At 38.6% G+C, this 25,721-nt stretch overlaps 1 protein-coding gene across 1 annotated transcript in view; it reads left to right on the top strand.

Annotated features, from left to right (window-relative positions):
• Nucleotides 1–24,170, top strand: part of EEFSEC (eukaryotic elongation factor, selenocysteine-tRNA specific) — a 101,045-nt gene extending 76,875 nt beyond the window's left edge. Inside the window, exon 8 of the mRNA XM_009284446.2 lies at nt 23,319–24,170. Coding sequence (XP_009282721.2) covers nt 23,319–23,503 — 185 coding nt within the window. The 3' untranslated portion in view covers nt 23,504–24,170. The remainder of the gene's footprint in view (nt 1–23,318) is intronic.
• The last annotated feature ends 1,551 nt before the right edge of the window (nt 24,171–25,721 follow it).

Genomic DNA, 25,721 nt, shown 5'->3' on the forward strand with positions numbered 1-25,721 from the left:
TGTAAATTCTAGAAGGAAAGGTGGCTTTTTCTTTTTTTTTTTTTTTTTATTTGCTCAGATGTATATTATGACACTACTTTCAATCACTGATTTCTTGAAGAGCAAACTTCTGATATATGGGACTGTATATGGCATCCTTTGTCTCACCCCAAGTTTTTCAGGGGCGGTGAGGCTTTTTCTGTACAGTGCGCAGAGTGCAGGAACCCCTTTTCCAGTATGTGTGAGTGCTGGTCCCTCAGACATACTCAGAAAAGTGCATGGGGTAGGAAATGACTCAAAGGTTGGATTCAGAGGTTCTTGTGAAACACTAGACTGTAGAAGTGACTAAGATAAAATAGGAGCTTCAGGACAACAAAAGAGATTAGAATAAACTTTAACTCCCTCAACAGGGTCACTTGGTCCTAACAGACTTTAAAAACAACCAACCCCACTTGCTTTATTTTGGGTGAGGTTGACAAATCTTATATAGTCAGGGAACTCCCTTTTCCAGACCAGTCACAGTTCAGCAATACGTTTGCTGGTTTGGTTTTTTTTTTTTCTAAAAATAGAAATAGCTATTTTGGTACTAAACAATACCCTGAGACTTTTGTTTCTATATTTCCATGACTTCTGTTTTTTTTATGTCAGCACATCTTGGGACTTGTCCTAAAAATGGAGCTGATATAATAATCATGGCTTTCTGGACATCTAGCTCCTTACTCCTCATAACCATCTAATTTGTTGCTTAGATGAGGAAACTATTTACTTTTGCAGGACTGCCTGCAAATGTTACACTGACAATTAAAGAAAAAAACATAGGAGTGACAAAAGTAATATATTCAATATAAGAACAAATTCAAACAGCTTAGATGCTTAAATAACTTGCCACAGTCCGTGCCTATCTCAGTACAGGGTAAAGAGGTTAAGGCATGGCTTTTTGCAGAAGGCTGGTGAGCTCTGGCAACGTACGCGTTATATGCAGAGGTCTTGTCTGGCATGATTCTGGGCAAAGCTGGACAGTGTGAATTTTCATATGTGAATTTTATTGCTGTATTCGTTATGTAGGTATGAGTATAATGGATAGGAACTGTTTCAAGTCCTTTTCCCTGACACTTTGTAGTGGTAGTCTTCCTACTAGTGACTGAATGTTTCACAGGTAGATGGAGTTTATCCTTTTCTACCCTAGTGAAGGAAGGTATCACCTATGTTCCAAAGACATGGAGCAGAGATGTAGAGAGATTAAATAAGTTGCCAGTATGTTTATGGCAGTGCAGTGAAGAGAACTCTAGATTTTTTTGTTTACCACTGGTATAAGACCATCTCCTGGAGCTTTTGCAGTGTGTTTGATTTTAGGTTAGTTATCAGATCAGCCAGTAGCCTGTTGTTATTGACTGTTGATATTTTTTTTTTTTAATTGCTTGTCATAGTGGTGTGTTTTGATCTACTGCGTTCATTCTCAGATGGGGATTACTCTTCAGAAGAAAGCTGGTGGTTAACCAATTTCTAAGACTAGTAAAACAGTCTGGAAAGGTAACTGAAAATGTACTTTCACAAAATGTCTTATATTGGATTGAGATGTTCCCTGGATGGTCTAATAATTCTCTTTAATTTCTAGCATTTTATAGTTGTAAGGACACAAAACGATCAAGTTTTTAGCAAACACATCTTTTTTCACTCTCTCTTTCTGGTATCTTCTGAACATCATGTTGTGACAAGACTTTCCCCATTTCAAAGCACTTGATACACACCAGCGTTCCTGCCACAGCAAGATGATGTAACTGGTGAAGTTCCACAAGTTTGTTCTCCGTTGCCCTTAGTGACACTCGATCTTTGGCTGTATAAGGTGAGGGTACCTTACAGAACTGTACTAAGGAAGATGTTCTGTAGACTATGTTCTTTCTGAGTTTTAATGCAATGGAAGTAGCAGCTGTTGGCTTGTGTCATGTGCCACTTTATATTAATCCTTTCTTCAGTTAAGATTTAAAGAAAAAAGAAAAGCTAGTGGCAGGATTTTATCCTCCTTGTGAACAATTCTGGAGAAAAATACTGGAATAGTTAATGTATGTATTCCAGAGGTTCTTATAGACTCTACCCCAAAATAACAGACAAAAGGTAGAAAATTTCTCTCTCAATCTAAATTATAAAAGAATAGATGCAGATAGCTGTTAATTACTTTTATCAAGATCCTGTGAGCCAAAACCAGCCATAATAAGGGTGCAGGTACAGAAATTGGTAGTAGACAATTATTCTTAATTTTCTAGAAAATATAAAGAATTTAGAGAGCTGGGGGGTTTTGGTTTTTTGTGGTTTGTTTTGGTTGTTTTGGTTTTTTTTTACCAGCAACCTTGGAAGACCTGCAGCCAAGGCAAACTGAGAGATGCTTCTGATTCTTATTTGACTTTTGAACTCTGTATTTAAGTTTTCTTTTGTTGTGGTTTAAATTTTGCATTGATCAAAAGTTAATGCTTTTTTAAGTTTAAAAGTTAATGTAATTTGCCTTCATGATTTTTCTTGATGGTGTATGGATGGATCAAGCACTGTGGTTCTGATGGGAAAATATGAACTGCAGACATGAATTCATGCTCTGGAAGCAGAAATAATGAAACAATGAACAAATACAGCTTTAGGGGGAAAAAATACACTTCTCAAGTTTTGTTGTAAAATAATTAGCCTTCTGTGGTAGACATGGAGACCATAGAAAAAGGACAGGAGCTGCTCAGTTGCCTGTGATTTGACTTAAAGTTTATGACCTTGAGTAATGTGCCTGCTCAACAGCACTTAACAAAAGCATATTTGATGAAATGTTAAACTCATGAATTACGTCTCCAAGAAAAGCCTTTTTTTAAATTTGTAAAATCAGAAATAAATCAAGATCTTCAGACCTCAGTGGAGTTGTTTAAACATGAAATTAATAGGAACAGGCTGTTTCATCAACAATGACACTTTGTAAACTTAATAAATAATACATAGCTTTTCTTTAGATTAAAAAAGGTCTGTGTATTTCAAGGTATTGTATAAACCTTGTATAAATAAAATAAAATATAGGTATAAATAAATGAAATATTGTAGCATTGTTAACCCCATTTTGTAAGTGGGGAAGCTGAGACAGAGATAAAATAATACTGTGAACTGACAGAAGCCAAACAAGCAAAACTCCCTAGATCTAGGTTTCTTAATTTCCAACCCAAATGTCTATTTATTAGGGCTATAATACCTTGAGAGCAAGTTGTATTACAGTTTTGGAGCTTCTGTAAGGCAGTACTTGTTCCTCCATTTTCTTTGGTATGGGCAACAGTTTTGGTTCAATTGTATTCTCACTTCAACCATTGAATGTCTAGAGTTACTCCCAATTTATACTTGTAAAACAGGCAGAATCCAGTTTACTTATGAGAGAATAAATGTGCTGTCCCTGCTACACGCAGCAGTAAGTGCTGGTATCCCTTGCATAGAGCCGTCAGCCCAGGGGCTTGTGTGGCATCGGAGAGCCTATTCTTCTCTCTTTTATTGCTCAGTGAGTTTTGTTTTATTTGTCTGCTTTAGTAATACATTGGAATTTTTTTTTTGAAGTAGTTGGGTACTACTGTGTTGAAACTACAATAGGAAGCATTTCCTTTGACTGTTGCACTAGATGTTATGATTACTGTGTAACAATGAAAGTACAATTTTTGTTTTCTTGGAGGGCTTTTACCTTTATTTTTCACCTTTTAGGGGATCAGATCTGATGCTAATGCAATGTTCCGTTGAAAACTGGAAATTTCCCTGGAAAGCTGGATAGTGTTTTAGGTCACAAGACAGTCTGAAATGCACAATGGCTCTGAACATTAACTTTTCACTTTATGTCCCTGGAACTTTTGAAGAGAGACTTGCATTTTTTGGCATTGGTCAAGTAGTCTGGTCTTCATAGGCTTGCCGTCTGTAGTGTCTTTGTGCTAAGTGTTCCCCCTGAGGCACCATCTTATGTTTTAATTCACAGTTTCAGTTGCTGATGTATGGGCTCTTCTGTTAAATAACTTCTATTTTCTATGCCATTATGCCTATGTACTGTACTTGATTTGTGTTGCATACAAAGTGTTTTCTCCCTGTTGTGTTTGGAACTGGTTTGTAATAGAGTTACTGTTGTGTAATTCTGACTGAACTTATCAACAAACACAAAGTGCTTGTTTTGTTTGAAAATTTGTGTTTTCCACTCATCATGAACTATTTATCCATTATGTGTGCTGGTTTTTATCGTTTAAATAAAACAAACCACTATTTCATACATGCTGCACATTAGGAATTATTAAAGATTCACTGGTATGTAGAGCACTTACTGCTGTGAACACAAGTGAAGAGCTTCTGTAAACAATTGATTCAAGATTTCAAAATAACACAAGTGCTGAGAAAATTATTGCACTCAACTATACTGTCACATTTCTGTGGATTAATGAGTTGCTGGTTGTTATCTCAGTGATAGTGACTGTCTGAATGCTCAGACCCCATCACAAATGTGCTATAAAATCATAACCTTAGATCTCTCTTTAAATCCCAGTGAAGATGTTCTGTCGTGCATATGATGTGCTGAGGAGTATATTCACAGTTATCGGAGCTCAGCTGATAGGCACTAACTTGCTTCTGTGTCTGAGCTGTAAAATGACATATGGTTGAAAAATATATTCTTTGTGCCAAGATCAGGGATTTCTGCCTGCAATTGTAGAGTGCATTTGAGCAATACAAGAAAATATTCAGATGTCGGCTGGCGAATGTTAATTCTTCTGAGTTCTGACTATTCCACCAAGTCTGTGAATATACTTTTGTTGCTGGTACTCAAACTGCTTTCTAGTTTGCCTGCCTCTCTTACTTTACTCCTGCTTCACTTAACGTTTTTTAGCTTGCTGTGTCTGTGATGAAAAACGCTATAAATGTGAAGATAATTCTCTGGCTGTTGTATCCTTTACTTAGGTGTACATGTGGTAGGCATGTTAGTGACATTAATGTGGTCAAGCTTGCAGATTTGGTGGTTGTACTTTCTATGAAGCATGTTGAATCTATTCTAGGTAAATAGGTAGTATTGCAATTAAATTCATTCATTAATGTGTCCTTTTGAAATTATGCCAAAAAAAATTCCAGAAGCTTGCTGAATTTTGAAATGCAGACTGGCCATGTTTGGCTTGGGAAGGCTTGAATGCTCATGCAGTGCACATCACTCCGATGTATACTGGATAATGTTATGGTATTTAAAAATATGCAATATGTTCTGTGTGCAAAACCATACACATAAACACTCACACACTGTGTATATTGTGGCTGCACATCTTCAGCTTGTGTGGTATGATGTACACACTCATGTGCACGCCCACACACTAAACCTTTGCAGGTCAAAAAGTGAGGATAAACTTTTGAACCCAGCTGCTTCCAAATTAAGTACATGTGCAGGGACCACCAGAGCTGGGGTTACTGTATTCCAGAAAAGTGCCGGACACTGACACCCACATATTGTACTGCGGGAGACTTCTTGTTCTTCCCTTGGAGCCTGAAGGATGATGCCTTGAAAACACGCTGTCCTCTTTGCCCTTTCCTTGTCACCAGAAAGGACAGGCAGCAGTTTGGTGACTTCTCCCTTCGTTATGGAAATGGGACTGATACAGTAATCAGGATGCTACATATGGAGCTTTTTAAATTACCGCTCCTCAGTCTTTTGTTAGCCTTCATTATTCCTGAAGATTTTTTCAAGTCATAAAAATGACATTTTTAATATGCAGAATTAAAAAAAGGCAATATGAAGAATACATTTTTGTCAATAAGCTTTTACCTTTTAAACCAGTTATCTTAGTTTCTGCTCTAGGTATTTTAATTGAAGATTAACTGCTGTTAAAGAGTATACAAATTTAGGTAGTACATATTTGGAGTAGTAAAATAGGACTGAATAAAAGGTGGGAATAGAGTGGCCTGTCTGTTATAATTTTAGATTGCAGAGCACAAACTAACCTTCATTAGAAGTCAGCACAGCCGACAGTTCTTCGAATGTTAAGGCTTTTTTTGTTTTGTTTTGTTGTTCCAGTGAAATTCACTAAAAGTATACTTTGGAGTTGCAAGTTGAGCAGGTCTCCTCTGGGTGTTTATTTCTGCTGTCTTTTTTTAATAAAACATTGTTATGTTGAAGATGATGCATGTAAATATGAAACAAAATCCTAAAAGTAATTGCTGTATACTTCTCACTTCTGACTTACTGCAGAAATGATCTTGAGGTGCTCGTTGCTCTGTATCTTTTTGCCCAATACAAGGAAATAAGACTGGTTCATTCTTGTTTGCAAACTGATCCTTTTATCTTGCCCCTAGAGCAGAACTCGGGTACCACACAGGTTGTCGTAAGTATGTGCATTTAAGACATGGAGGCTGATTTTGTTTGTTTGTTTGAGAGGAAGTTGAAGATGCTGCTTGGTTCTAACCACCTGCATGTCTCTTGGGCAAACTACCTGGTTTCATTCCAAAGAGTTAGGCTCTTATCTTCCCCATAGTATCCCATATTTCTTCCAAAGGACAAAAGGATAGCTGTCCTAAGGAAAATCTTGTTAAGACTTATTGTTTAAACCTATTTGGAAGGGAGTGCATCTGGTAGATTTTTTTATAAAGACTCAGACTTTTCTTTCTCCTCAGAGCTTTTATTAGAGCTTGAATTTTAGCAGCGTAAGTATTAATGTAAACTTACTATAGATCCATAGCCTTGATGAACTGCATGTAAAACAAACACTTCTATGAACACTTTTATATGAGTTCCCTCATCATCAATATGCAGGATGAGGGAACGCTGCTGCTTCTTCCATTTTGATCAGTGAAGGCTGAAATAGCTTAATGAAGCAGGGGGTGGGCTTGGTGTGTTAACCTGTGCTGAGATGTGCTTCCTTGCTGGACTGCTTCCTCCTGCGTTACCTGAGATAGCTCTACACCGTACTGCTGTCTGCAGGGCGTGTAGATCTTTAAAAGGAGAATGTGACCTAATATTGTGGTGCGCTGCAGACTGACTTCCATCTCCTCCAGTGTCTGCTGTTAAGGAAGGAACCTGGATAAGATAGGACTTCAGGCTTGACTTAACATGGTATAATAGTCTCTATGTTGCTAGCTTTGCACAGGCAAAATGTTTATCAGCTAGGGCTGTGTCCTTTATCCATGACACTTTCCCAGTTCTTCCCTTTTCTTGTTTTTTTTTTTTTTTGATTGTTCTTGTTGTTTTCTCCCCCCTCGTAAGGAGGAGGGTTTGAACCACAGATTTGCCATGATTCTGCTGCAAAATCAGTAACAGCTGTTGGAATTGTAAATGGCTTCTTGGTTGCTGTCACAGAACCTGCAGTTGATCAGCTCTGCCCTGAGCAATAAGTGGAGACGTCAGGACCACTGAGGCTAACTAGAGAGTAGGGGTGGAGGGAATTAAAACCCTGAGGCAGGGGTCTAAATAGAGAACACAGGCACAGATGGGTATTGGAAGGGACACTCTGTTTCCTCTTATTGGATATCTTTTTAGATGCTGTGAAGTGCAAAGTTGACTGGAGCAGTATCATAATGTGAGCAATGGGAGCTAGGAGGAAGATGTAGAAGAGGTTTCAGAGAAGATGTAACTTGAGTGTGAATTTGTCTTATCTTTTATTCCTCCCCTTCAAAAATCCAGTATTCTAGCAAAACTCAGTGGGCAAAAGATATTCCATGCTTTGGTAGGGTCACTCACAAGTCATTTAGGTTGATAGGCTAAACTATATTCCTGTGGTGTCTTGGAGTAAGTTAGGGTATCGTAAACACTGATATGTTAGTACAAGGCAAATGTTTAACAACTATTTGTCAAGAAAAATAAATCTTGAGATGTGAGAACTCCTGCTCCTGAAATGGACTGTACTAGAACCCAAACTTAATGAAATCAACAGTCATCACACAAGATGCTGCCTTTGTGGTTTTGGAAATGGGGCTAATTTATTTTTAACTTGTTTGTGTGTTTTGGCTGGTCATATTACATCTTCTGTAATGTAATTTTCCTTTCCTTCAATGCTTCCTTTTACTGCACTCCCTAGAAACACCAAATTTATTTGTGGGGGTTGGATTTTTTTTTTTTTTTGATGCAACTTAAAGTGAGTTGGTGTGTTGGAAATGTGCAGTGACTCTTCAATCCAGGGCATCAGTCCACAGAGCTGGGCTGACTGTCAAAACACCCTGAAATACTAGTTGTGAACCTTTTCACTATCACTGCTGGATTTGGGCCCAGACACTGAAACAGATTGGCATTGGTAGTGGGAATCTTGTAAGTTAGGTTGCTGTAATTCATTCTCTTCTAGCCAGTCTCCTGGCATCAGGACACTTGTTACTAATTTTTTGCTTCTGAGCCTTGTGGATTGCCTACATCTTATTTCAAAACAATATCAGCACCTGGAAATTTCAGAAAGATGAAGAGAGTCTCTTTTGGGGATGGCTCAGGAAAGCTATTCTCCTTCAGCCTTAAATATGATCTGCTTCCTGTGGACTTGAGCAGAGGCTGTACCTGCATTTTCTGATATTTTGCTTGACTAGGTTTTAGAACAGTCTGTGCCCCAGGAAGAGTGTAGTGAGGAAGGAAACCCAGCCCTTGGGTGCTTGCCTAGAAAAATGGCAGTATCGCTGTGGCATGGATAGAGGTATTAAGTTCTTAATATGTGCTAGGTCTGTGTCACTGTATCTCTACAACTTGTGCTATCTCATTTGAAGTCTTAGTGTGCCTGCCCCTTTATAAACGTATCGCTGACTGTGTTTGACTTTGTCAGTGTTGCTGTTTACTTGGAGCCCAAGTACTGTAAAGTAGTTATTACAAAATAGTAACTTTGGATTCGAAGTTTTATTTCTGGTCTTTGTGATTACTGAGAAAAAGCATGAAAAGGTTGAACTGAAAGTCTTGATATCGAGAAGGGGAATATAAATAAGTTATTCCTTTAAAAATAATGCTTATATTAATTTTAAAAAGGTTGAAGAAAGTCTTGATATCGAGAAGGGGAATATAAATAAGTTATGTCTTTAAAAATAATGCTTATATTTAAATGGTTTTTATTTGGAGGGTGGGCTGATGACTTTGCATTTTTGACATTAATGATATGATAGCTAAGTTATGTCTTTAAAAATAATGCTTATATTAATTTTAAATGTTTTTATTTGGAGGGTGGGCTGATGACTTTGCATTTTTGACATTAATGATATTGAAGCAGCTTGCAGGAAGAGTCCCATTCTGCAAATCTTTCCCCCTTTCGCAATTTCCAAAATCACTGGCTAATTTATTTCTACAAGAACATTTTAAAATAGTAGTAGTTAAATAATACAAAGAGAATCAGTTAAGGCTCAATAGTGTTCAACCAGCATGTGCTGAATGGGGAAAAGCATAGTGTCTTAATTAAAAGAAATGCAGGAAACTTAGTTATTCCAAAGTGGTTTTTCACCGCTAGAGGATTTGTGGGTGATTGAGAAATGTATAGACTTGAGTTTTTTATTTTTTAAATAAAAACCAGATACATCTCTTCATCCTTTGCTGGCTTGTTGACTCAATTTACTTGGATGGAATTTTTCAACATTTAAAACAAATTAAAATTCATGAATCATTTCTGCTTAAAGGCACAAGCTATCATAGATACAACAGTTAAGACTTCTAACTGGTTACACACATAAATACTGTTTTCCATATGTAAATTTTGTACTTGCTTCCTTAAAAAAATGCAGATGAAAGTTTTAATAGGTGGGATACAGTAGGCATTACCTGTTAAGATAATTATTGTGCTTGAGTAACTGTCTGTTTTGTCTCTCTGTACTGTTTCCTGCAAAAGCAGCAATTAGTTTGTAGGACAGATGTGAAGAAAACATGGTACCATGGCAGAGGGTGACAACATGGTTTGTAAAGCTGTTTTGTGCTGCCTTTGACACAGTCTGCAATTTCTTGGTACTTGTTGAGAGAGGTTTTTCGGTTTTGCTCTAGTGATCCATATACGCTATTAAACTCTTAAGTTTTGATGCTTCTGTGCTTGTATGGTGTGACCCTGTTCGGGAGGGGGAGGTGTCATTTTACTCAGGGTGCATGCGTATTAGATTAAGATCAGCATTGTTTTACTCTATGGTAAATGCAGCATGTGAAATTTGTTAATTGTTTTAATTATTGTGGCCTGTTGATTGCTGGTACAGCTAAGCGAGCTTTTTCACAAGCATTTTGTAAACGTGGCAGGCTTTATCATGAGGTTTTAATTTGAGCTTTCCTGGAATTTGCTTAAAAATGTGACTCAGGGAAGGTAGGTGAGCAGTCAGTAGATGTCGATAGAAAATAACAATCATTCCAGATAAAAATGTATGTTCTTTTTCAAATAGTTATTTCAAGGACGTTTCAAATGACTTGATGTAGTTCCAGATTCGTTTAGGAAGGTCGTTTCTCCACTGCTGTAATACCCATGCACCCAGTCACTGTAGCACAGCTCTAGGCACTGTGTTGGTGTTCATAGAAGTGCCAGCCGTGGGTTGCTTGTTTCTTCTCTGGACTTTCTTTGCAGAGGAAAAGGGAGAGCAAGCCGAGGTGTTTGTAGCTATAGATGTACACATGCATATGTATTGCTGAGAACTAAAGAAGTTGCACTGGAATGCAAAATTCTTAAGTGTAAAAAAAAAAAAAAAAAGTAGTAGACAAATTTGGAAGTAAAGCAAGAATATACTCTTTTGGATGTTCCTTGCTAAAGTTGATTTGTGCCATAAGGAACTTTCACTGAAAGCTGTGTTCATTTTTTTGCAGAAGGGATTTTTAAGAACACTGGAATCATTGAGAGTGAGTTTTGTTACATGAGCCAGATAATTAGTGTTTGAAGTTTAACCAGACTGAGCATCCTGTAACTATAACTGGAAAACATACAGTGCCTGCAAAAACAATCCCATCCAGTCTTGTCTCTCGGGTGGCCTCTTCTGTACTTTTTATTACATGACCCTTGCTTTTCTTGTGCAGCCTGCCTCCCATTTGACTGAGATCCACCTGTGAATGGCGTTTCAGTTGGGGAACCTCACCCAGGAACATATGCCCCATGAAGATGCTGCATCTGTGGGTGTTTGCATGCTCCATTACAATCTTCACCGATTTCAGTGTATGCTGTTGGTCTTGGCAGACTGTGGAAGACATTGCGGGGGGAAATATACTGTGGAACTGCGAACCCTGCGAAACCAAAAGACATTTTAGGGAAGAAGTATATGAATAATAAAGGAGGAAGAACTGGTAAACATTTGAATTTGTCGTGGTAAAACAAAATTATACAAATTTCCAGAGTCCTTTTTTGTGGAAAGCCATAGAGAAGGAATTTATAGGTTATTAAAAGACCGAAAACTTCATAGTAACCCAACATCCTCATACTGTTTCTTTTCCTCCACCTCCCACAATGTTTTATTTCCCTTGTAATAATTAGTTTGAACTTTCATCTATTTCTGTGGATCAAGTAATTTTCATACAACTTCAGGATTTTTTTATATGCCTTAATCTTTCTTCTAAATAATGTTTTTTGTAACAAAAAAAAAAGCCATGAATACATTATAATTTCAATTTTCATAGTGTGTGAAAGATTTCTGCACTAGGTCTTTATTGTTTTTGAAGAATTCATCACCCTAGTTAAGAAGCTTAATATAAATTAAAGAAGGTATTAAGGAACATTAAGACATCAAAATGTGGAGCGTTCTTTTCCTTTCGATTGCTCCAAATGCAAACAAGTTTAATAAAATGCAATCAAAGGGCCTGTTTGGAGAACATTGAGTGGCTTTACAGCTGTGCTGTAGAGAACCTCTGGTAAGAGCGTAATTCAAATAAAAAGGCCTTTCTTTCCTTCTCCTAATTCTCTTTGTTGTGGTGACAACAGAGTACAAGCCCGATAAAAATTTAATCACCTTATCTTTTTAAAACAAATTGCATATTTGTTTACACACAATATACATAACATAAAAAAGAAAAAGCTGCTATCCATACAGCTGTGCTGTAGAGAACCTCTGGTAAGAGCGTAATTCAAATAAAAAGGCCTTTCTTTCCTTCTCCTAATTCTCTTTGTTGTGGTGACAACAGAGTACAAGCCCGATAAAAATTTAATCACCTTATCTTTTTAAAACAAATTGCATATTTGTTTACACACAATATACATAACATAAAAAAGAAAAAGCTGCTATCCAATTCCCCTCCCCCTTCTAATCGCATTAAAGGCCCTTGCCTAGAAGTTTAAAAAAAAAAAAAAAAAATGTTTTATTCTTTATTCTGAAGTCCCATTGTTCGGGATTGCTTTATAAAGGCAGCCCAGGGGAAGATGAATATCGCCAAACTTAAACTCTGGACCAGCGCTGAGCAGCAGATGCCTGGGATACGCCAGCGGAGTTGGTCCGGCTTAACTGGCTTCTGTGGTGCCTACTCCACATCAAGAGTTGCGGGCAAGATGGGAGGATTACAGACAGGCCTGCGAATCTAGCACTTTGATTTGAAGCTGCTTTGTAATGAATTGCCTTTGATTCTGTGTCAGATCTGCGAACCTGAACTTCTTCCGCATTGTATGCGTTTCTGAAAGGCTGCTGTAGGAGAGATTGTGTATTGATACTGGTTTTGTTGTTGTTGTCTTTTCGCTAGACTGATGAAATTTTAGTCCCTTGTGTAGAATTCAAAACATGTTTTCAGTTGTTTCTGCTCACCTTAGTGTACAGAGCATGAGCATTGTTAGTTTTATTTATTTACTATTTTATAGGTACTGGGCAAAAACCCATCAAAAGTATCTTCTGGCCTGCTGCTGAGCGGCTCTGGCCTGAGAACTCCCTCACTGGATATAAATTTAATCCCAATGTGATATTCTATGGATTTTAAAATTATGAAAGCTCATATGCTTAGTGATTCCTTGTTCTGTTTCTACATACCTAGCTGTACTCTTTGGGACGTTTTCGTGCTTTTGTCCCTCTTGATTTGAGGATTTAAACAGCAAGGACCACTGCCACAGTAAGACATGTGAAAGTCTGTCCTGTACAATAGTCGTCACAGGCTCTCCCAAATTTTACTCATAGTGTTGATGTCTGCATGTTTCTTCCTTCGAGGTCCAGTGACAATAATTGTGATTTTAAGACACTGTTCTGTCTTTGTTTTGAATGGTCTTGGATATTTCACGCTAACCTGCCTGTAACTTTTCTATTATTGAATTGTAACGAGAGCCTGTCTACATTCCCAGGCTTCCAACTGTATTGCATGTATTTGTATTAATAATTTGATGTCCTTATTAGTTCCATTGTTTTTTCACAGTTGGTGCTGTGGTGCACTAGGCACTTTCCATGCACTCAGTTTTTGCTTCAGGGAGTTTGAAGAAAGTGCAGACTAAAAGCTCAGCATCAGTAGGAGCGTTGCCTCTCCCTGTAGGTATGCTGGGAGAACAAGTATAGTGCTTAGGCATGATCTCAATGACTGCAGGGACCTTGAGTGGCCATCAAGTGAAAACAGAGTTTATGAGTAATTGCTGGTATGATATATCAGCTGGCATAATTGCAGCCTTGTTAATGTACTGAATGAACAGATATAGCCCATGCAGAACTTAATTTGAAAAGCCTTTCCTTTAGGCTAATGGGACAGTGTTGGATTTGAGGACAAAAAGATTACCTTAGCGGTTGTTTTGTAGCTCTGCAAGTTGATCCACTGTATTGTGTGTACGCTTAATTTGTGTAGCCTAGACCTAGTAATCATGGGGCACTGGAATCTGCCATGTAGCCTGTATTAAAGCTAATCTCTGGCATACAGAAACAAAAAGAAATTGTGTACAGCATGCAAGTCATAGTTATGTTCAGGAGTGCAAAGTATAAAGTCACTGTCTTTAGGAGAGTTGCCCTAGGAGGGCTTAGCCAACAAGTGGTTGTGGCACACAACGGCAGCTGAAACATGTGTTGACCTATAAGACAAGGTCAGGTTTGGTAGTCTCAGTTTATTCATACTGCAGTATGGCCAACTAGCCAAGAAATTGAGATCTCAAGTGTGTCACTTCATTTCAGAGCTGTTATTTGGGGCTGAAGGATATGTTGGGTTAGGGTGTGTTTTGGAAAACCCACTGTGGGAACTGCAAATAGCCTTCTAAAGTGTGTGTGTGGGCTTGTGTAGAATTAAATAATGTGTAGGCTTACTTAAATAATGAGATGGTTGCAGAGCAGTGGTATGATATGCGGCGGGGATTTGTCAAGTGCAGAAATCTATCCTGCTACGTGGCTTCAGATGACAGTGGTGCGTTTGTATCTGGTGTTTGATTATGACATTTTATTTTTGCCAAAAAAAGGTTACAGTGTGGTTATGTTACATAAATTTGGGAAATTGGATAATACATCCTGATCATCTTGCTGGAAATTGAGAAGTATAAAACTGTGAATGAATGGCACACTGTCAATGCAATGTGGTATGCTGGATGTCCTCAGTGTAGATGACAAGTTTAGGACTAAGAGAGGAGAGGAAGGGGCAGGCAAGGCATGTATAGGGAAGTATGGCATTGATAACCATTCAGCAGCCGATAGATACGGTGTGGTCCTGGAGCCTGTGCCCCATTTAGCAATATGAAAAATATCAGACTGAAAATCAAGACGCTGACTTCATGCAGAGGGTATGGCAGACTAATTAAAGAAAAAAAATGTGTACCAATTGAGCCTGTAAAACTCTTCCTGACCTTGAGAAAACTCCCAGAGAGCTGTGGGAAACTCCAGTCTGTCCCCTCTGAACTTTTTTGTGTTGTTGTTTAAATATAGTAACTGCTTTTTTAATTAAAAAGAAAAATTAGATGGCATTTCAAATTGTGTCCATGGTGCCTTGGGGACCTATTACAGTACAAATTACCCTATACTATTTAGTGAGGTCTTGTTTACTATTGTGTGAAGCGAGGGTTACCAGTGTAAGGATGTAGGACAAGAAGGGCCCTTCTTTGAAAGTCTGGCTCTGCACATGAAAGTGACGCCAGCAATTGGAAGCAATTTGTGGAATTGTTTGATTATATTAATTATGGCACCAGCAAACAGTGCTTGGGAAACAGTTTTGTTTTCTTGCATTCTTTCTTGATTGCTTGTAGCAAAAGCCAAGATACAAAATGTGCCTTTAAGGACTGCTGGAGAGTGCAGTTCAAGCCATTGTGTAGAATTGGCACTGAGCTTGAAAGGGTTGTGTCCGGCTTGATGTGAGTTTTCCAAATACAGCTTCGGCCTGAACTTCACCTAGGTCAGTCTCTTGAATTAAAACAGCTTCTGTCTTCCTCATCAAGGAAGAGTAGCTCTCTTCCTGCTAAGTAGGAGCCCATAATGAAATCCATGTTGTTTCCAGTAGTACCACCTCTTATAATAATGTCTTTCAGTCCAAAAGCCTGTATAAACTTAAGAAATTGATACACAAGACTCAATTCAGTTCACCACTGAACTGCAGCCTTCTCTGATGTGGTATGGGGTAGCTGTTCCCCAATTTATGGGAAAATGTTTTAGTAGTTAAGGATTTCCAAACAGAGTCTACCGAGCTGAGACCGCGGGAATTACTCTGCTGATGCAGGCTGGCTGTCACAACAGTGTTTGGTCAGGACACGGGGCAGTCTACTTCTGCTCAAAGTGGCTATAAGGTGTGTTTTTCTGGTCTCTGTCATCAAACAACGAGTTATGGGTATTTTGTGTAGATCCCAAGTACCGCGCCGAGGCATTAGCGTAATTCTCATTTGGAAGTAAGGAGTCTACTTTCCAGTCTCCTTGGAGGTTGATTGCTTTCCCTGGCCAACTTCATGCTGTAGTCCTATTAATATTCACAAGCCAGGCAAGGTGATAATAGCAAGTCTTGTACCAGCCAGAAGAGAAAAATGAATCTACTCTGGAGTTTGAAACTCTAGCAGAATATTTGAGAGAGGTGACAAGAGATGTGGGAAAAGGTGGTGTGAATTCAAAATAGAATTACTGGAGAATTGTGAAGGGATTTACATAAATAAAATTCATTGCCTGATCTGTGAAAGTAATTGAAGCTCAAATCCTGAGCTCCTGAGGGTAGCAAGGAAAGGAGTATCCCTTGTTTCTTGAGTGAATCTCTGGTCAACTATTACACTGAAATTGTCTAGGTAATCATATTATGCTTGTTATCGTGGTGATGAACACCTAGGAGCAGAGTAGATCGGCTCCTGTAGGAGCACTGTACTTAAATCTTTTGGCTAGAAAGGTTGGTAGGTGTTGACATATTGACCCTGATGTCAGGTAGAGAATTCCTACCTGATCCCGGGCTCTAGTTAGCTCAGGACACAGTTTTCATCCCTGCTCTTTCTGAAGCACTATATATTAATGACAGGCAGATGGGATGCCAAGTTAGATAGGGGACAGCAGTCTCTAGATGACAAGTCATCCAGTCTACTAGATGTGGCGTGACACATCTGATGTTCCTATTACAGTGTTTATAGGCAGAGTAACGTGGTACTTTTGTTCTTGGAAGGCTTATAAAGATGTTCTTTTTCCTGATCAGCTCAGGGGTTTTTTGCTGGGATATTGAAGGAGAAAAATGACTACCTTAGCTTGAATAAAATCAAAAGGTAGGATTTTGGATATCTTTAGCAGAGGAGAAGAGAAGCAGAGTTGTTACCTAGTAGCTTAACGTAAAGAGTTTAAGCAACAGGATGTTACGTTTTCTGTTATTCTTGTCCTTTCTGTCTGACTGTAGAGATAACTATAACAGGAGGGGCTGGGCAAATTGATCCTCTGATTTTGAGATGCTTCTGCTTTTTGTTTGAATCAAAACTCCAGAACATTACTTTAGGGATAATTGCATGAGCTTGTCATGGTTTTTAGGGCACAGATTAATGGTAATTTTTTCGTAGAACTGATGACATGTTTTGGGACTAGGTGGAGAACAAGCGTGTGCTTGCTAGCGTATTGTGGGGCTCTTGTACCACGGCGTTTCTCTTAATTTTGCCGGAAATGCCGGAAACTAGTGATAGATTTATTCTTCTTGTTTTAAAGTTGATCAGAATCTGAAACGGATAAGTGCTGTATTTGAACCTCGTACCCCTCTTTGAACATAGGTAAATATGTTTTTTTAAGTCTTGGATGAATATACATAGCTGTTGCAAGAAAAAAAAAATCAAATTAGTTTCTAATTATGTTGTGCTGAAGTACTGGATTCTTGAGTCCTGCAATACTAGTAAAAACTTTCTATTTCCTTTCAATGGTCTGTCATTGCAGTAAGCAGGGGGAGAGACTGGTCTCTGTCCACTCTCAAGTGCAGCCCCTCTGCATCAGACTGTGGCAGGGATGTCTCCATCCCGGACTCTAATTATTTCTGATTTTCAGGTCAGTCAGCTTTTGTATTCTCTGTTAGCAGGAGAGTTGATGCAGGCACACACTCCTTAACTGTGTAATGAGGGTTCAGGCTCTGAGGGTTCAATTTAAGGAAATCCTGAAATTGTGAAAACCAGCTGTTACGAATAATCCATTGTGAGCAAGGATTATCCCCAACCCTTTGCCTCTTTCAAGTTTTGCTCTTTTTTTCCTTCACTCAGGAAGAAAGAGAAATGTCTGCCTGTCATATTAAATGTTACGTTTGCCTCAGATAAAAATTATTTCCAACATCAAATGTGCTATGTTAAATGTTCTCTGATGTTCAGTCAATTTTTAACATTTGAATGTTGACAGGAAACAAGAAATTGCAGGTAGTTGAGTCTTCTACCTGCAGTGTTTAAAGGAAGCAAATAGGATATTTTGTTTACAGAAGGGAAAAACAAAGTTCAATTTCCCACTGAATCTCTGCTCACAAATTCCTGAATGGAATGGGAGGTTTGGAGATAATATCAGCAGGTCAAGAATAGTCTAGGAATTTCTTAAAACTGGGTGCAAAAAGGAATATTTTCTATTCCAGCGAGAGCTACTGGTGTAGCCTCAATGTGTTTTTTTTCCTAACACGGTGGTAAGAATCCTCAGTCAGCGCTTTCTCAGCAAACCATGGCAAGTACCGTTGCAGGTAGCTGGTATAATACGTTTGCTGATTTTTTTCTATTGGTAGGATGAACTTTTAATTTGGACCTGAAAGCAAAGTTCTCATGAATCAGGAGACTTGAAATCTTTTAACATGAATTTTTTTCCCATTATGATTTTTAATGCTGTAAGAAAACAGTGTAATCATCCATGCAAATACCTTCATGTTCATCGGTGATAGCTAGGATAGTTAGCAGTAGGCTTTTTTTTACAAGTGTGCATATGAGAAGGGAGTTGTTGAAGTTCAGCAAAATAAATTATTCTTCTTGGCTGTGCTGGAGAGCATGCCCTGCACCTATATTATTACACCTGTTTTCAATGATGCGTTTATCAGTTGCTTAAAAATTATTCCCGTCTCTGGCTGGGCTACAAGGAGATACTGTATTATCTTGCTTCTCATCTACAATGTGTCTGGCATTCGGTCTTTAAAATCTTCCATTCAAACACAACATTTCATTAGCTTTGAAGGAGAAAGGACTATTCCTAAATATTGAAGAGATCTGTGGAAATAGGAAATGGAAATACGGAGTTGGGAAACCTGAAAAATAAAGTTGGAAACGAAAGAGAGAGATAAAACTCCTGAAGGGCACACTAGCAAGTGGAATTGGGAGTCAAGGAAGAAAGAGCTGGACTTTAGGAGAAAGAGCAGAGACCACCCTTGGAGATCTTTTCAAGGAGCAGAAGAGCAGGGGAGCAGAAGGCTAATAAGCAAAACCAAAACAAACAAAAGACAACAAAGATGACAGAGGATGTTGATAAGGAATGACAGTATTAAGTGACAGAGGATGTGAAGTGGGGAAGTTATGTAAAAGGTAAAGTAGGATCCAAGCTTACAGGTAACAGTTGAAATAAAAATGTATATGGGGAAAAAGCACAGCAGCGCTCCTTCGTCCTGCTGTTGGATTAGCAAAAGGAATTAGAAGAGCAGATACTGTATCAGCTTTCGTCCTCCTTCCAACTGAAGCAAAAGTAAACCGTGCTGGTTATGGACATTTCTATGCTTTACGTGTGTTTGTTGTGATTTGTCTACTGGCCAGCACTCCCCAGCAGTCTGGTATGGAGACTGTCCACGGGCCTGAGGCAGTGACACCAGGGTCAGCGGGGGGGGTGTATCACGAGGCTTTGCTGAGCCCCTGTTACAGGGAGGCCTGACTAACATAAGGAGAAAATGAAGCATTAGAGAAACCTTAAAAATTGTGTAGATACTCATATCTTGGGGGGGGAGGGGGGGGCAAAATTTATTTCCTATATTTATAAACAAGAAAGGGTCCAGAATTCCACAATGTGAAATGTCCATATGAAGTAATTGAAAACCTGCATGTTTTTATGCAAACTTCTTGCGTGAGTGATTGTAAAACTCCAGGCTGCAATGCGTTTAACTACATAAGATACTGCAAATCGCTAAGAAGCTAGCATTTATTTGGGAAAATTGTGTAAAATATTGCATTTATCCTTTTTTTTGTGCACGTGAAACTGCTCTTACACTTGGAAAATATTTTTCCCCATGAAGTATCACTTTTCATTTGAATTTAAAAACTCACTTTTTTTGCATTTGTAAATGGCTCAGTTTGCATTAAATCCTTGAGACCATGCTGAGACAAAGGATATTATGTTAAGAGTCTGTATTCTTATTTGTTAATTATTAACAGTAGTTGAAAATAAAAGAATGAAGTGGATTAAACTATTTTACAACTAGATTTTCATATCTAACCTGGGTTAGTTGATGCTCCAAGTACATTTTACATAAGACCTGTCTGGGCACTTCTTGTTACAGACATGGTTATGATGGGTGGGAATGAATTTGCTAAGCTTTCAGATATCTTATGTGCCTCTGAGGACTGCCCATTAATAATATTAATACATAGGTATTTCCCACTGTTGTATACAAGGCATTTCTTAGAACTTTGAAGCTAAAGTCTTTTTTTAACACGCGGACCTTTTCAATTTAATCCATTAGCAACCTGGCAAAATAAAGTAATTGTCCAACAGAGGAAGAAAAAAAAAATCTATTAACGTTTGCTACAAATCCGAGTAGTACAGGCAGCACTTAATTAATGGAACAGATTTCTCACTATGTATTCAAGCTAACATAGCTATTGTTCAGGAGAGATTAGACCCTTAATGTAAGTAAGTTAAACTAGACCTCCATCTAAAAATATCCGTCATTTCAGCTATTAAAGGTCTGATGTCTTCTTCGGTGACAGATATATTTCCCTTCATTTCCTTGGTTTTGTAAAATGTAAAGTATGCATTGTGTGTAACGCGAGAAATCCGTGGAGGTAGATGAAACCCCGATTGTGCCTCCCCGCCTGTCTCTCCCTGCCTGCTCCTTTGTGCTGCTCCCTATCACAGAGCCTCTTCAGCCCTTAGACCTCCTGGCACCAGAGCAGAAAAACAGAAAATGCGATTTGTTAGGGTACGATGCCAGCCACCTAATCTGTTTGCAGAATGAGGGCCGTGGGATCTGATTAGGTAATTTAGATACCTTGTGAATTTAATAATACCTGAGCTGCCTTTGGCTGTCAGCCCGTCATTTCACTGGTAGGAACTACCACGTTCTTCCATTTCTTCTGTAAACTTTTTACCTGTAATACTGTATTTGAATCCAAATATGTGTTAAGGGCTGCAGGTGAGCTATATCTTTACTTCTCCATACGTGGGAGTTAGTGATAGGGTGGAGAAGGTGAGATTACTCAGTTTTAAATACATTTTTCCCCCGTACAGTTCCATGTGCAGCATAACCTTTTCTCTTGAAAATGAAATTTTTCAAACACGAGATTCTTTGTTCAAACACCTAAGAAGATGTACCGGGTTTCAGATGTGTTGGGCAGTCCAAGGTGCTCATTGATGTCACTGGCAGTTTTTGGAGCTCGGTTTACCCAGAGTGGTTATTTCATCCTCACGGCTGGGAGTTCCCCCACTTGCTGCTGCAGCTGAGTGTGTGCTCCGGGGCGAGAGGCTGACCCGCACGGGGGGCATCACTGCCCTGCGCCCCTGTGGGCTGCAGACAAGGGTTTGCAGTAGCAGACTAGGTGCCTTGCTTCAGATACCCACACGGGAAAATTTTGGCTGCAATTTTCATGCCACATCTCCTCCCTTCCTCTCTCCTTTCCGCCAATTAGCATTTTTTGGAAATTAGAGTCTCGCGAAGCCTACTAACATAAATAGAAGTGTTTTAGGATTTGTTTGCTTTAATTAAAGTGTGTCTTTCTGAAAGGATTTAGTTAAACATCTTTCTTAAACAGTAATGTGCCAGTAACAGCAACATTAGTAATAGTGATAAGACCTAGAAAGGGAAACCAACTAGAAAGTAAAACGGAATGTTTCTTTGTCCAAAAAAATAAATGGTCTTCCCAGGAAAGTGGAGGAAACCCTGTTCAGGGACACTTACAATTAGGTTGATCAAAACAGTAGAAAACATACAATATGAAATAAAGTCTGTAAAGGTAGAGAGCAGGGCTGTGTGAGGTCACTCTTTTTGCTGTTTTTATTTTGTTTTCCTTTTTTTTTTTCTTTGGATTATTTGCTTTTTTTCCTAGCAGCACCCAAGATGTTCTCAGAGCTTTCCAAATAGCAAATAAGTTGCTTTTCATGTAATTTATTGCTTTTTTTTCCTAGCAGCACCCAAGATGTTCTCAGAGCTTTCCAAATAGCAAATAAGTTGCTTTTCATGTAATGATAAATTATTTTTCATAATGAAGATGGAGTGATTGTAAGGCTAATGATATTAATGGGATTTATATGAAAGCATCCAATTAAAAAATGGAAACAGCTGCATCAAACATGACTATACAGTGTAATAAAACCATATAATAAATATGTGGTCAGGCCAGACCATGTTATCTAGTTTGATTAATTGAACCTTACATGTGCAAAGATAGTAATTATCAGACTTCTCAACCATCAAGAAAACAGTCTCAATTATCTTCATAATGAAACCTTCTTCTCTTGTGCTCTTGCATTCTTTTAAAAAAGCAAGACCCCTCTAGCTCCAAAAGTCTCCCCGTGGCTGCGCTGCGGGGCACTAGGGCTGTTTCATAACCCCTGGCTATGGAATGGCAAATTGGCAGTTTCCTGGTTTTGCTTCAACGCTTCCTCGTTTCCTCCCTTCCCTTTGCTGTGCAGTGGGGATGCTGCCTGAACAATTTGCTACCTGACACAGCAAGATGAGAAGGTGGGCTCTGGTGCTGTGTCCCCCTGCAGTCAGCTGTAAGTGCCTCTAGATGTGTCTGTGCTGGAGCAAATCACCTGTGCTTGTAGACCTCCTGTCTCCAGTAAATCATAAGCATCTCAATCTTTTTGTCAGGCTGCGATACAAGAATCCGCATCTGAATTTCAATATGAGGGGAGAGAAGCTGATTAAGTGTTTGAGATAAGGTTATGTGACACCACAGGTTAAAAATACCTGAACTGAATTTGGCCAAATGCCTGAGAACCACATTGCAGTGTGTTTGGTTGGCGCTGAATAAGCTTCCAAGGAGTTTGCTGTCTTCTGCTTTGAGCAAGCAATTCTTCAGGAGTGGTCTTTTAGGAGCTGCATCTCTCGTTTTACAGTGTTTCTTTGGACTTTGCTATCTTGCATTTCCTATCTAAAATGTCACCAATGTGTCAAGTTAAAAGAAAATATAAAAGTGTAATAAACCGTAGCTATTTAGGAAGAAAGGGACAAATATTTATGTTTGGTACAAATGTCTGGAGAAAGACTTAAGTTGGATCCCCAGAATCCTACGCAGGTTAATTCTAGTTCCCCTAAGAAGTGACAGTTGAAACCCTTAATGAATACTGTGTTTTATCAAAAGAAACCAACCAAACAAAAAATCCCAAACAAACACAAAACTGTATAATTTGTTAAAACCTAAGCAGTGTGCTTCTGGCAGGTCTGGGAAATAGACTAAAGACACTCAAGAACCTTCTGACTCTTAGGACTCTATATAATTTTAGTATTTTACCAGTTGTTTTTCATTCATGACATATTTTTATAAGTATTGTTAGCAATTAGAAGAAGCTTTGGGACATGTGTGTAAATAATAGGAAAGGTCTGCTGAGTAAAAGGCTTAGAGCAGGCAAGTTGGTCTGGCTTGTTTAAATTTTTGCCTGTATCTAAGACTTTAAAAGCTGTAGAAGGATGCAGCCAGGATACTGCACTGGATTTGGGGTATCAATTTTGTGAACTATGTTCGAAGGCTTCTCTGATTTTTCATGTGAGTTACCATATTCCAGAAGCGTGATGCAGAAATGTGACTTTCCTAATGCACCTGATTTACTTTCTTATTTTCTTTGGTTGATTTCAGAAGTATACTTGCCTGTTCATTTTTTTCCAGTTATACTGAAATGTGATGTTGAGCACGTTTGTTGTGTGTTCTCGTTTTTTACAGATGGCCTGAAGCCAGATACCAAGATGCTTCTTACTGTTGCCTCCAAGAAGAAATCTAAGGCAGGGAAGGGGGATACAACCAAAGAGGATGAAAGCAGCAAGAATGATTCAGCCCAACCTGTGACCATCTCTCTTCTGTTTAAAAGATATGTCTTTGACACACAGAAGAAAATGATTCAATCCTGAGAAAGTGGAGGCCTCTAATCGCACCTGAAAGACCAGACTCTGAAATGAACTCAGGTGGAACGTGTTTCTTGTCTGAACACATTAGACCTGTTCTTTCCTCACAGACAGAGCCTGGAAGCTTCTGCTGACTGTGCCCCCTTCCAAAATCTCTGCAATCTGGTTTTGTTTTGTTAAAATCTACTTATTTTGTCATCTTTGTGATGTGAATCTTTATGGTCTCTCGGAGAATGTCACCTCCCGGATGAGCACATTTGGGTGTGTGTTCTAATAGCGGTGTTTTTCTGGAGAACTGTTTTGAAGTTGCTCTTGATTTAAAAGTTTGCCACCAGTGTTAATCTAAATCTAGTCAAGATGTGAATTTCGTGCGACCCACAAAGTGAAGCCGATTAGTCTAGATTTACTTCCCCAAGCAAAGTGGGGGACAGAAAGCACACGATGTAATAGGTGAAACCTAAAATGGATGTTTCACATTCTTTCAGCTGCAACTATGTAAGATGCTATCTGAGAGATGGTATGGATCTTTTTTATAAATATGATTTATATCTAGAAATGTTTTTCATATTAAACATAACGATGCATGTAACTGAGAGTCTTAATTGTTCTGTTTGCTGTTCCAAAGGTTCAGAACCTATCTTCAGTGACGTTTTATAGAGCTTTTCTGAATTTCCTGCCTGTTCTGTGGTGAATCCTACTCCAGAATCATTTTCTTTTTTTGTAACCAAAACGTCTTTTGTGTGTGAAAGAAAAAGTTGCCTCTGGAAATAGTTAAGGGCTTTATTTCATTAAAATAACGATAGAAGATTGCAGCATAAGCCTTGTAAAATGAGTATCTCCAAGATGCTTTAGAAACCATTAGTTGTTTAGTAGGGATTTCATGGCTGCTTTAGTTTTTCCTCTCAATTCATGTCCTAGGCTCATAAAAAGGAGAGCACTGGTAATATCCCTTCTTGTTATTTACAAAACATAAGACACCTTAACATGAAAACTAACAATACTTCCACAGGTACAAAAGCTGCAGTCTGGAACAAACAGAAATTGGACTCAGGCTGGGCAGCATGGAAAATGTTAGTTCCTGCCTTTTGAATAAAAAGACTACTTCTGCTTGTTGATGTTAAATAGCAGCCTGTGACCCATTTGCTGAAACCAGCCATGGAAGATGACCACATGTATAATGTAAGTGCATTAGTTGGAGGTGGAAGTAAATAACTGTAATAGATTGCTACACTCATTCTTTTTAATCACATTATTATAATTAGATTATTAGTAACACTCAAAGTGTTATTAATCAAATATCCATTGATGGGCATGAGTCCATCGTGCTAACGTGATCCTGTTTTTATCAGTCTTTTCTTTTCCTTTTAATTTCCAGGTAACCAAAGTGGATACAAATGGCAAAAATATCAGCTATTGAGAGGGTATTTACAGCTGGACAGTCATGAGACAGGGCAAGTCTGGTGTCTAAACTAGCTTGATGGTGCCCCTTTAAATCAGAACAGAATTAGTGCTTTGTGGAATAATCCCAAACAGTTTCTGCTGAGTGAGTCCTGGCAAAGCTTTAGCACATCCCTTAAGATTATGGGGTATGCTTTCAGTGTGATCCCAGAGGAATTAGGCAGGCAACTTCAGCTATGGCTTAATGTGACTTGTGCTGCCAGCCTTTCTGGAAAATGTATCTTTCTGTAATGAAAAAAATGCATTTCACACCCGTGTCACCTCTCCTTCCCCATTTCTCTCCTCTTCCCAGACACCCCCAAAGGCAGTCTTTAGAAAGAATATTTATTATGTTATCTTTCTTTTAAGCCTTTATCAAATCCTGTTTTGTACCCTGTACTGTTTACCTCCGCTTAAGATACTGCAGTGATGGAAGCTAGAGAAACAGATGATATAGAAGGAATGCCATTATTACCATCCCAGGTTAGTCTAAGAATTATTGGTATAAAAAGCCCTCTCATTTAAAAAAAAAAAAAAAATCAAAGGTGAAATTAAGAAACTTACATTTTTATCTGTATGGTTCTAATGTCCTTGCTGAATTTTAAATGGGTCACTAAATTCTGCCAACTCTGCTTGGAGTTCTGGAAGGAAAAGGGCAGTCATCACGAGGCGTCCTGCTGTAGGATACTGTTGGCTGCTCCAGAGTTGTTAATCTTGCACTTACAGGTTTTTGTCTTTCTCATTTGTAAGGCATTTTTGAATAGTTCTGGAGAGGAGGCTGTCAGTG

This window comes from Aptenodytes forsteri, unplaced genomic scaffold (genome assembly GCF_000699145.1).
Source record: "Aptenodytes forsteri isolate BGI_AS27 unplaced genomic scaffold, ASM69914v1 Scaffold53, whole genome shotgun sequence".
Taxonomy (NCBI): Eukaryota; Metazoa; Chordata; class Aves; order Sphenisciformes; family Spheniscidae; genus Aptenodytes; species Aptenodytes forsteri.